The sequence below is a fragment of the Atractosteus spatula genome, chromosome 7 (genome assembly GCF_055471065.1).
Source record: "Atractosteus spatula isolate fAtrSpa1 chromosome 7, fAtrSpa1.hap1, whole genome shotgun sequence".
Lineage (NCBI taxonomy): Eukaryota > Metazoa > Chordata > Actinopteri > Semionotiformes > Lepisosteidae > Atractosteus > Atractosteus spatula.
The window spans coordinates 16,651,569-16,663,145 of record NC_142712.1 but is presented as its reverse complement, the minus strand read 5'-3'; the positions used below and the strand labels follow the sequence as shown (position 1 = coordinate 16,663,145).

Genomic DNA, 11,577 nt, shown 5'->3' with positions numbered 1-11,577 from the left:
GCACCACGTGAAACGGGTGGGCTAGGTGTATATAGCAAAGAGTAGCTCGCAACAGATTCGCGTTTTATGTGCTTTGAATTTCTTTATTTTTGCTTTATTTTACTTTTTACAGGTAAAAAAAACGAAGCGTTTTTTTTATTAGCTGCACGTAACGTGAAAAGAGGAAAATATAATTTGCGTGATGAATGAGGTAAATGTGATATTATGGGGGGAAAAACTTGCATCTTGATGTTTTCCAATTCATAGTACTCATAATTGTATAATGTTAGTATATTCAAGACAGATCGATTTTTATGTTTTGAATTTTAAAATGTATTAGCGTAAGAGCCAGCTCCAATCCGGTAGAGGCCGCAGTCGTATTTACCTTACCCATGTGTCTTGGATGCCCTCTTGTATTATGATGATGTGTGCTTAACACTTGGGAAGTGGGAAACACTTCCGCGTCAGTGTATGTCAGTGAGGGCAATTGTAGCTACGTGTAAAAAATGGTATTGCGGAAAAAAAATAGTTGATTGGTTCGATGTAGTAGCATTTTTAGTTTTGTGGGGAATACGGTTCATGTCTTTCTCTAGGTCCTGGAATGGAAAATGGATTGCTGTTTATGTGAAATCATTCTAGCTTTTGCTGCTGTAGCCCTGATTTGTTTATTTTTGGTAAGTATGCATGGATATTGATATGTACATGTATATGATTTTGAATCTTAGTCGATGTTATCATGGGCAGTACAAATGCGTATGAATTATCGCGATTTACGTTTACAGTAAATTATATTTTTATTTACAGCACTTGATTATTGATGTGTTAACTCGAAGACACACTATTCTTGAGTAAATTTGAAACCAGTCCACTGTTTCTGATCTCCTTGTACATTAGTGGCATTTAACTTACAATAACTATACAGTAGCAGTAACTAAATTTTATTGGTTTTAAAATTGTTGTTTCTAAGTATTGTTGTCCACATCTTTCTCCAAGGAATAATATTAAAACTGTTAAAACATTTAGGCTAATTCTGTATTCTTTCCCCTTAACGTATTTGGAATATTTGGATTTATTTGTGTTACTGCTGGATGTGAAAATAAAACGCCATCTTCCGTGACACAGTTACCTGCTTGTGATTCATTCATTCAACAGTTCCTGGTCTCACAGAGGTGCCAGGGACAATTGCAAACTATAAGCAAGCAGCTTTAAACTTAACATGGTTTTAGCGCTAATGTTAATGTTATTTTTTAACTTCATGTAACTCTGGATGCAAAGCAGTGAGATTAACGTGTTCTTTACAGGCTCAATGTGAAAATAGATGCTCTAATGTAATTGCACAGTACGTTTTTCATAATCTCATAATCACCAGGATTTTCTTCAGGGATCCCAAGTACCAGGGCATTGTTGTACCCTAAGTTGGGAATTTCTGGGGTACCTGTGTAATTGCACGTTTTCTAGATCTCAATGAAGGACCAACGTCAGAAAATCTGGGAGGAGATGTTAAATTCAGCTGATTTAGGCTGAAATCAGAAAGAGAACCTGCAGACACAACAAGCCAATGGGACTAGGACTGCCCACCTCTCTGCTACATGCTGGGAAACACAAAAACTTTCCAGTCTGCTTTGTAAAATGGTTGTTAATTTGAAGTGCCATGGAATATTTTTACTTGGGGCTTGCTGTAACAAAACCCACATTTCAGTTGGGCACCCTCCCTTTAAGTACAATCAGATTATACTGGTATGTGCACTTTCATGAGTTGCACTTTTTTGAATATCGAAACAAACATGGTCTTTGTTTTGTTTTCTGATGTCATCCCAGGCACTTGATCAAGGCCTTTTAGAGGCAAAACAGCGCTGTTGTAAATTTTCAATAATGCCAGTATAAGAACAACTTGTCCCCCTCAAAGTAGTTGCAAATTGCAAACTGAGATCTTGCTTTACTTTTGCTTTGCTTTACTTGGGAAAACCAAGGTTACAACTGTAATTTACTTATTTTAATTGACATCGCACAGCAAGTGGGAAGCGATTTTTCTTTGATTCCACTGCATACCAAGCTGGTGACAATATTGCTAGCTTTTCCCACGCTGGAGTCTCTCTAGTGTTTGATTTAAGTTGTTGTTTGAGATAATTAATAAAGTGAAAATTTGAGCAACTAGTTTCCACCCACAACTGACCCTTCACGTACAGGATTCTCCTGTGTTGTTAGTATTCATTTGTGTGCATTTCACGGTCAAGGGATGACCCTTGTAACTCTTACTGTACATTACTGAGAAGGTTGACGAGTGGGTGAATGACTGTTCCTTCCTCCTCTGCAGGTGTTATTAGTAGCACATTTTAGTGCGTCTAAAATGGTTGACCTGAAACGTCACGAGAAGGAAAAAACTTTCCTGACTAATGAGGGGAAAAAAGAAGCCTTTCCAAGTCTCCACGACCCCCATTCCAAAGACCTCTCAGTGATAGTGCCCTCATACAATGAAGAGCAGAGATGTGAGTTTTCTTCCTCAAGAACGCTTTGGCACAGACTTCAGTGTCTGTAGTTTTTCCAGGTTTTAAAGATTAATCGCCGCTTTGTAATGATACAAACATGTTGAATCTATGGATTGGAAAAAGGTGCAGTTGTAGTCAATAAAGTGATACTGAGCTATTTTAATTTAGAATTTAGTATTAAGTCTGCCAGATTTAAAAGAGCTGTAACCATCTTACACTGTTTAATTTCATATATTGTATCTCAGCCACTGTAGTTTGAGATATAAAATAACTTCATTTTCACCCTCCACATTCCTTATAGCAGAATAAGTCCGAGATTAATAGAAGAAATAAAGTAACTTTGCTTTGTTTTAAACCAATGCCAAAAATACTATTTTGATGTAATTTATTTAGAAGCTTGACAGCATTGCATTATAAATTTTGCCAGTGCAGGTGGCACGCTGGCACAGTGGTTAACCTTGCTGCCTCACCGCACTGGGCCCTGGATCCAGTTCCAGACCAGGGGTGCTATTTGTGTGGGGTTTTGTGTTCACTTGGGTTTCAGCCAGGTCCTCCAGTTTCCTCCCACAGTCCAAAAACATACTCGTATGTTCATTAAATTCTGGGAAATGTGGCTCTGGTGTAATTTGGTAGTGTCGGTGTTTGTATATGTCTGCCTTCCAAGGGACTGGCATCCATTCCAGGATGTGCCCTGCCTTGTGCCTGTTGCTTGCCGGGATAGGCTCTGGCTCCCCAGCAGCCCGAATTAGAAGAAACACCTAGAAACTGGAGTTTGACAGTGCATTTTACCTGCCTTACCTGTTACAAAAAAAATAATTTTTAAATGTGTTTTTTTTTTACAAAGTTTGTCAGATGCACAGCTATCACATTCTTGGTTATACAGAATCGTACTGTTGAAAACCAAGTGACTGTGTTGTCACACTCTCCTTTCAGTGCCTTTGATGATGAATGAGGCTTTGGAGTATTTGGAAAACAGACAGGTATCTTGTCTACTGTATATATGCATTTTCAATCATTGAGACAATTTCTGACTATAACTCACCAAATGTTCTTATACTGTGTAACAATGGTTGAAAGTGAAATATGATTTATTTTTGTTTAAAAAAGTTTTGTGTCATGTACATTTATATTACATATTTGAACACATTTGTGCTGAACATATAAATAAAGGAAAACGGGCTGTAAAGCTGGCCTGAGAGCATATTCTCTGAAATCTGATTCACTACTACAGGGAGGCATAACCCAGTTTTTTAGAGTTACAGATTCTTCTTGAGGGTTCAGTTGCTTCAGGTTATAGAAAAATAGATCAATAGCACAGAATGCGCACTAGACATAAATAACCACTAGGTGGCGCTGATATTCCAGTTTCTGTCTTCTCCATCCTTTGTCAATTCAACTGCAAACGTTTCTTTTGCAGAAGCGGCAGCGTTCCTTTACTTATGAAGTGATAATTGTCGATGATGGCAGTAAAGATAAAACCACCGAGGTAGGAACATCGTTTTGTGTGTGTGTGACTTGCTGCCGATACTTTTGTATGCATGGATTGCGTACACATCAAGTCCCTGATGCTGTAAAATGTAATGCATTCAGTTTTAATCTGCCACTTCAAATTTATTTTTAAATTAAACTTAAATAGCTATAAATTTGCTATACAATAGCTGTAAAAATATATAAACACATTTTTTTTTAATGTAGATAAACATATTTTCCCCCCTTTCAGTATTCTTCTCTGTACAAATAGAGCTAGAATAAATTAGGAAACATGTATTGGATGCCATTTGATGGGTCAGTGTGTGCTTTAACGGTAGACCCTTATTTCACAGTCGGTTTTCTTTCTCTTTGAGGTGGCTTTAAATTACATGAGGAAATGCGGCGCTGATAAAGTGAGAGTGCTGACGCTGACGAAGAACCGTGGGAAGGGTGGAGCAGTCCGGATGGTGAGTCCATGTCTAATTTCACACTTGTTACGCCGGGCCCGACAAGGTGTTGAAACGGGCTCGGCGAAAATTAGAGTCAATGAGCCAAGATATGCGGCAATCAAGAATTTATTCGATGACAGCACTGAAGAGGACAAACAGAGCTGAGACGGAGGAAACAGGTGAGGCAGTAGCTGCACAGCTGAAGCAGGCAGAGCAGAGGCCAAGGTCTGAGGTGACGAAGAGATGATTAGTGGCAATGATGACTGAGGAACTGGAAATGGTTCCTCTGGGCTTAAATACTGTGCGAGGTTTCCTAATTGGCCTGATAGGCCCGGCCTGATCTCGTTGAGGATGGCCCCAATGAGTCTCCAGCATGTGTGGAATGCACCTTGGTAATTGGTGGAGCTAATGTGGTGGTGCTGGAGCTCGTCGGGGTGTAACAACACTTATTTTAAAAGGGTTCTGAACCAAATTGAGGAGACTTTCCTAACTACATATTTGACACCTGAAGAAGGCTCCACGGCCGAAACGTTGTGTTCTCTTTCTTCTCTTTTTCAGCATGGAATAAACCTATTACTTGTTCCTTTGCTAACTACATATTTGTTAGTTTAATCAGATTGTAATGACAAAAAGAGTCATTGTCAAGGCTCGGAGACAATGAGGGGATAGTGTCCTTTATGCTTGGGCTTTAACTCACCTGGGTGAGGAAATGACAGTGTTCGGTCGGAGATTAGCACTGTTACATCCCCCCTCACTTACGAGGTACGAGCCAGGGTGAAGCTGGGGAGATGACAGGGCTCGCTAGATAATGCTCAGTGCCATATGCAGCCGGGGAAGCGTTCACGTTCAGGGCAGCAAAGTGCGAGATGAGAATTTCGACTTCCAACCGAAGTTGTGTTTGAATCAACACCAACAACATCGCAATTGTGTTTCTTCTGTTTGTCCCCAAGTGTAATAGTAATCGCTGTTTTTTTTTTATTTTTGAGCTAAAAACTTGGATTGTGGAATGATTTCCCACTCCTGTGTTTTCAGGTTAATGTGTCGTGGCTTTAGTAAGAAGAATATAAATTGATAGTGAGAAGCGTACATTGATCTGTTGTGTTTTGTGATAGAACAGCAGACTGGAGTAAAACACTCTTTGATTCAGCTGCTGTTACGGTAATGGTGTTGTTTGGCAGGGCGTCCTGAGCTGTAGAGGAGAGCTCATCCTGATGGCAGATGCTGATGGGGCCACGAAGTTTGCTGATATTGAGAAAGTGGAGGCCAGCCTTAAAGACCTCAGTCCAAAGCCGGTGAGTTTCAGTCGGATAACAGCTGTGCAATATATTAACGTTCAGAACAGCTTACAATAACTCTTACAGAATTCATTAATATTCTTTTGCCTCCATTGCCAGCAGCTATATCAGCCTGCAGCTCACAACTGACAACCCACTGAAGCTCAGCAGGTATGAGCCTGGCCAGTACCTGGACGGGAGACCTCCTGGGAAAGCTAAGGTTGCTGCTGGAAGAGGTGTTAGTTGGGCCAGTAAGGAGCACACACCCTGCGATCTGTGTGGGTCCTTACCCCCCAATATAGTGATACGGACACTATACTGTAAAAGAAAAGGTGCAGTCTTTTGGATGAGACATCAAATCTAGGTCTTGACTGTCTCTGGTCATTAAAAATCCCAGGGCATCTCTCAAAAAGAGAAGGGATGTTAAATGGCCAAATTTCCCCCTGTCCTTTACCAATCGGAGCATCCCAATAATCCCCATCTATGATTTGCTGATGGCTGATGTGTGGTGTCGCACTCTGGCTGGGATCGCGTCATCCAGGTGAGTGCTACACATCAGTGGTGGTGGAGGGGAGTCCTCATCACCTGTAGAGCGCTTTGATTGGAGTGTCCAGAAAAGTGCTAAATAAGTCATTATTAGTAGTAGTAGTGATGATAATATTAATTCCTGGTGTTGGTGAGTATTTCTAAATTGTGATGTAGATGGGTGTTCCAGAGTTTGCGCTGGGGTTCGAAGGACATTTCTGAAATGATAGATTGATTCCATCTGTGCCTCATATGTTAAATGTCTATAAGGCGAGCAAAAGGAACTGCAAGGAACTGTTGCATTTTGTGTTTTAAGCTTTACAGTGCTGATTTTTTTTAGGTTTATGTAGCATGTTGCCTGTGTATTGTGTAAAACAAATTGTTTTTTTGGAGATGCTAGGTTAGCACGAAAGGCTTTATTGCTTAAAAACAACGATATAGGACCTCGGCAAAGGAAGCCCTAAGTAGCTCACCTTCAGCTTTTGTTTTGCAGGAGAACATGGCAATTTGCTGTGGGTCTAGAGCTCATTTAGAGAAGGAGTCTGTTGCACAGGTATGTGGTATAATGCTGTCAGTGTTTAATCTGTGATGTAAGATAAGCACTTTATCGGCCATATACAATTTCTTGCATTAGGAATTTGTCTTTTCGCATACCCCAACTTGCTCTCCATGAGACTCAGAGACAGGGAGAGAAGCTTGGGGTCAGAGTGCAGGGTCAGCCGTTTATACAGCACCCCTGGAGCAGTTGGGGTTAAGGGCCTTGCTCAGGGGCCCAACAGAGTAGGATTCGTCTGCCGGCCACGGGATACGAACCAGCAACCTTCCAGCCACAGGCGCAGATCCTTAGCCACAGAGCCACCACGCCTCCCTTTTTTTTTCTTTTACGTATCCTCTTATATTGGTGTTTTTTATTAAACATTTTGAAAGAAATTCTTCTGATTGTGAGAAATATGTTCTTCTTGTCTTGCTATTTCTAAAGATTTCTTTGTCTTCTATTTGGCTAGCGTTCTGTGTTCCGCACATTCCTGATGTACGGTTTCCACTTCTTGGTCTGGTTCTTCTGTGTGAAGGGGATCAGGGACACACAGTGTGGATTCAAGCTTTTCACAAGAGAGGCTGCCTTAAGGACCTTTTCTAGCCTCCATGTGGAGCGCTGGTAGGTATTTCACAGTGCAGATATTCACTGAAAGTATAAAAGAGTTCAGGTATTTTCCAAAGCACAGATGATTTTTTTAAACAGAGACCAATATCACTGCCAGTTTCTTATTTAGCTGGGATGTGAAACACCAGGTCTTACACAGCTGATGTAGTTCTGTAGTGATATTTTATGTATTGGCAGTTAACTGGCTCACTGCTTTCAAAGCAGTGTGACTGTTTCATTGAGAGAGATCGTCTGTACTGACTCAGCAGGAGAGGCATCCCAAGAAGAGTTTTGTATTACGTAAGGTCAGAACATTGAAAAAAAACCTGACCACCAAGCCTTAGCAGGGTTTTAATTTATCAGCCTTGCGAAAATATGCCCTGATGTGTAAGGGCTTATGTTCCAAAGAGCATTTTCTGCATAGTGACCATGCTTTGTAGAGGCTGACAATGAGCATGTGAGGGGCAATGCCAACAGTGGTGTGACCCCGCTAATTCAATCTTTTGCATTCCAGTTTTAGAGTATAATATAACATCTCAATAGCAGGATAATTCAACTTCTGTTTGAATATACAGTAGCTAAGAACTTAAGCACCTAACTCTAACTTCTCAGCCTAAAAAAAGACCTCCCAAGATCTTTAGCAAGCTGCACTGACATCAAAAGAGTGGTGTGGTTCATTGGTTGATTTGATTTCGATTAGTCCTGCGTCGTGTTTTCATCTGCTGGTTTAAATATATTGTAGTTGAAAGTCTCTTCTGCAGACAAGTGAAAATACTCCACAGTTATTATATAAAAAATCATTTCTGGGTGCCTGTATCTGCCAGTATAGATTGTCCAAAATAATACATAAATGTAATGACTCATTTTAATAAATGTTTTATCTAGGGCATTTGATGTGGAGCTTCTCTACATAGCCCAGTGCTTGAAGATACCTATAGCAGAAGTTGCCGTTAATTGGACAGAAATTGAAGGTGGGTACATGCGTAAGAGAAAATGTGAACGTAACAGTCTGTTATACCCTTCATAAAGATGATGAATGATATATAAGTGGAGATAGCCTTCATATTGAAATAAAACATCTTCTATGTGCATCTATATAATAGATTTAGATTGTAAGCAATGCCTTACTTTCAGTAAGCAATCTCTGGTCCTACAGGGTGTCTTCTGTTATTTTCACTTCACTTATCTCTACCTGGGGTATACAGCAGCTTTTAGTTTTTGCATGAAACTGTTACGTTATGAGCCTTAAGGAATAATCACATGCCTCTTATATCATTTTCATAAATGGTTGCAAAGCATCATGCATGCAGTTATATCATGGTGTGGTTAAAGGGGTTATGATACTATTATGTAACCGCAGTCAAGTAAATCACACTTTTCTAATGTTTAGTGAAATCTATTAATATGTGTATATCGTCAGGCTCTGTTGCATGTGTTAAAAATTAAAAGGATGCTAAAATGTTAATTGCCATGTGTAAATATGAGGAGAACCGATTGGATTCGGTTTCTGAAGTGGCATGACCGTTCTGTTGTAAAAGCTGAAGAGATTGTTAATGGGGTCGAAATTTTTTCATTAATGAGGCCTTCATTGATGAGGTCTTCAAAGTCACATGTTTTTACTTTAGCATTTTAATGTTTTTTTTTAACAAAGTATTCAATACACTGGATCATCTAAAATAAAGCAATTATTTAAGTCTGTTATAACTATAAATCTTCTGTAAATGTTCAATATAAAATTCTTAGTTCTATAGGTTTTAGGCAAACAATTTGTAATCAGGAGAGTTGTTGCAATACAATGGTTTATAACCTTAGGACCTTGATTAGGGAAGAGTAGCACCTTTCAATAACCTTTAGTAGATAGCCAAGCTAATATTTCTTCATATGAAGCTGTTTAATCTATGAAGACTTTACGTCTATTTTCCATTTTTGTTCCAGGATCTAAACTGGTCCCTTTTTGGAGCTGGTTGCAAATGGGAAAGGACCTGATTTTTATCAGACTGAGATACATCACTGGTGCCTGGAAGCTGGAGCCCCCAAGAAAAGTGGATTAACGCTACTCTTAGTCAAATGAGATTCACATGCAGAAACTTGGTTTTTCCAAGCATCTGATACAAACATTAAAACTAGTTTTAATCCAATCATTCTTTAATATCTGTTACCTTTTTTTATACTGTCAAAGAGATTCATAAATAAATGGATGGATACAATTATTAAGGGGTCCTTTTTAAGTGATTTGCATCAGGTGAACCCCACTTGCTATTTTCAGAATGGTTTTGGTTGTATGGCTTTTTTTCTGTTGACTGAAAACACTGGACAACTTGAACCAAATAAAAAGTCTGAAAATGAAATACGTGCTTTTTTCGTAATAGCGTATGTGTTAAGACAGCTGTTAAATGATTATTATTAAAATGTTGCCACATGTTTCACTAAGTTGAATGCTTTAGTTAATCCTGGCTGGCATACAAACTTGAGAACCAATTTCTCTTGGGAGACTCTCGGGAGTTGTGATAAGTGGGCTCACTTTATTGACACTTTGGAGAAGGTCAATGCCCAGTGCTTTCAAAGTAACAAATATTGAAGTTTGTTAAAAGTTGCTAATCTGTTATATAAAAAAAGACTGAAAATATCAATGTAACTTAAATTAGTGTTGCGAAAAACCCATTTCTTATTCTCTTATTTGTCCTTTTTCTGATCGATTTGTCAGAGCACTGCATGAGCTTGGGTAATGCAGTTATGTTACTGTGTAATATCTGTTGAAAATAACTTGCATTTTTGTTGATTGTGATGTTTGATCAGTATGAACACTTCATTTTTCTGCTCATATACCTCTGTAAACACGTCCATTTTGTCAGTAATACCACAAATAAGGAGATTGTTCATGATTTAAATGATACACCTCCCCTAATAAATTCGTACTATAGACCTTTGCTATTAATAGGCTATAGGCTTTGCTATTAATGTCATGTTATTTAATCTTGTGCATTAAGAAGATGTACAGGGAAAATAACTTTTTTTGCAAACACAGATGATGCTCAGCCTCCAGTGATAATTTTGAAATTAAATACCAATAGTTCTGTACAGGTGGTGGTATTTGAACACAATAGGTTATCTATCAGTGATGAAACTTCCAATTTCTATGATCAAGCACCGATCCCTGATGAGATACTGATGCACAAAGGTGGTGTTTGATAGATGGTAATCTGGATGGAATGCGTTAAGGATGTCTTGTGTCTGTAGTTTGCATTAAAGTGTCCCGAACTACTGTTGGATTTCACAACTACTTTGGATTATATCATGAAATGTATCTTGTGTTTCACTTTTGCATTCAGAGGTCTCTGTTATTATTTTTGGAGGTCATCTCCACACCAACACCCGTGGATAAAAAACCCTTAAGGAGGTTTGTAAGAAAAGAGCAACATTTCCCCCAACAGAAAACAGGTGGGTTTCCTGCAAGCAAAAGTTTTGTTTGGCATTGTTCTTTCTGTAGATCAGTGGTTGGCAGCATAATATAAGTCATGGAGCTGTGCATTTCATAGTTCTCAAAAGTCAATTAAGACATTGAAACAAAATCTTTAGAATACCGAGAATAAGGCAGATTTTCCATACACTTTTTAGCTTTGTTTTTGCATTTGTGTCCACTATCAACTTTATAAGAATTGTAAACGTTGATGTCAGATTGAAAGTAAATCAAATTTAGGAGCAAGTCCTTGATGATCAAGAAATATTGACGGGGGGGTTAACCGTTGCTAGAATAATTTATATTATACATACAATATTATATATACAATACATAATATCTAAAAATATAATTGTGCACTAAATTACAATGGATGTTCAAGACGTACACTAAATGCATTGTGAGGGAATGACAGTGCCTCTTTGGTTTTGTAAACCCACTGGGGAGTCTTGGTCATGAAGTATTGGTGAATTGATGAAAGGAAAACGGTTAGTAATGTTGCTTGTTTGATTCCTTTGTTCACTGTAGTTTATTTTTTCTTGTTGTGCAATTTAGTGGTTTGTCAGTAAATAAAAATACATAATCTGGATGTTTTCCTGGGTTTGGTTGCTCCCTGAGGAGTATATCCTGTTTGCCCTGTGTCTGATGGCCAGCTTTGCTTTCCCTTTTTTCTTCCTTTCAGTCGTTTGATTTATGCGATGCTTAGTTTAGAATCCTATGTCTATTTTAGTTAGAATTTCAGATTTTACGGAAGGCAGATCGTTTTGGTTCTACAAACTAAAGCTTGGAGATCAAC

At 38.7% G+C, this 11,577-nt stretch overlaps 1 protein-coding gene across 1 annotated transcript; it reads left to right on the top strand.

The window, feature by feature from the left end:
* Positions 1 to 426: 426 nt before the first annotated feature.
* On the top strand, positions 427 to 10,586 carry alg5 (ALG5 dolichyl-phosphate beta-glucosyltransferase). Its single transcript, XM_088922472.1, has 10 exons — positions 427 to 653; positions 2,294 to 2,465; positions 3,399 to 3,445; positions 3,883 to 3,951; positions 4,310 to 4,402; positions 5,563 to 5,676; positions 6,677 to 6,736; positions 7,188 to 7,339; positions 8,210 to 8,295; positions 9,260 to 10,586. Exons 1-10 carry the CDS (start codon positions 588 to 590, stop codon positions 9,373 to 9,375), a joined length of 975 nt encoding a protein of 324 aa, XP_088778598.1. The 5' UTR covers positions 427 to 587; the 3' UTR covers positions 9,376 to 10,586.
* The last annotated feature ends 991 nt before the right edge of the window (positions 10,587 to 11,577 follow it).

What these genes read in the sequence shown, in the direction of transcription:
- alg5 (XM_088922472.1), top strand. Translation starts at nt 588, where the DNA reads ATGGATTGCTGTTTATGTGAAATCATTCTAGCTTTTGCTGCTGTAGCC. An exon ending in GTAAAGATAAAACCACCGAG is followed by an intron (nt 3,952 to 4,309) that starts GTAGGAACATCG and finishes TTTCTCTTTGAG; the next exon opens with GTGGCTTTAAATTACATGAG. An exon ending in TAATTGGACAGAAATTGAAG is followed by an intron (nt 8,296 to 9,259) that starts GTGGGTACATGC and finishes TTTTTGTTCCAG; the next exon opens with GATCTAAACTGGTCCCTTTT.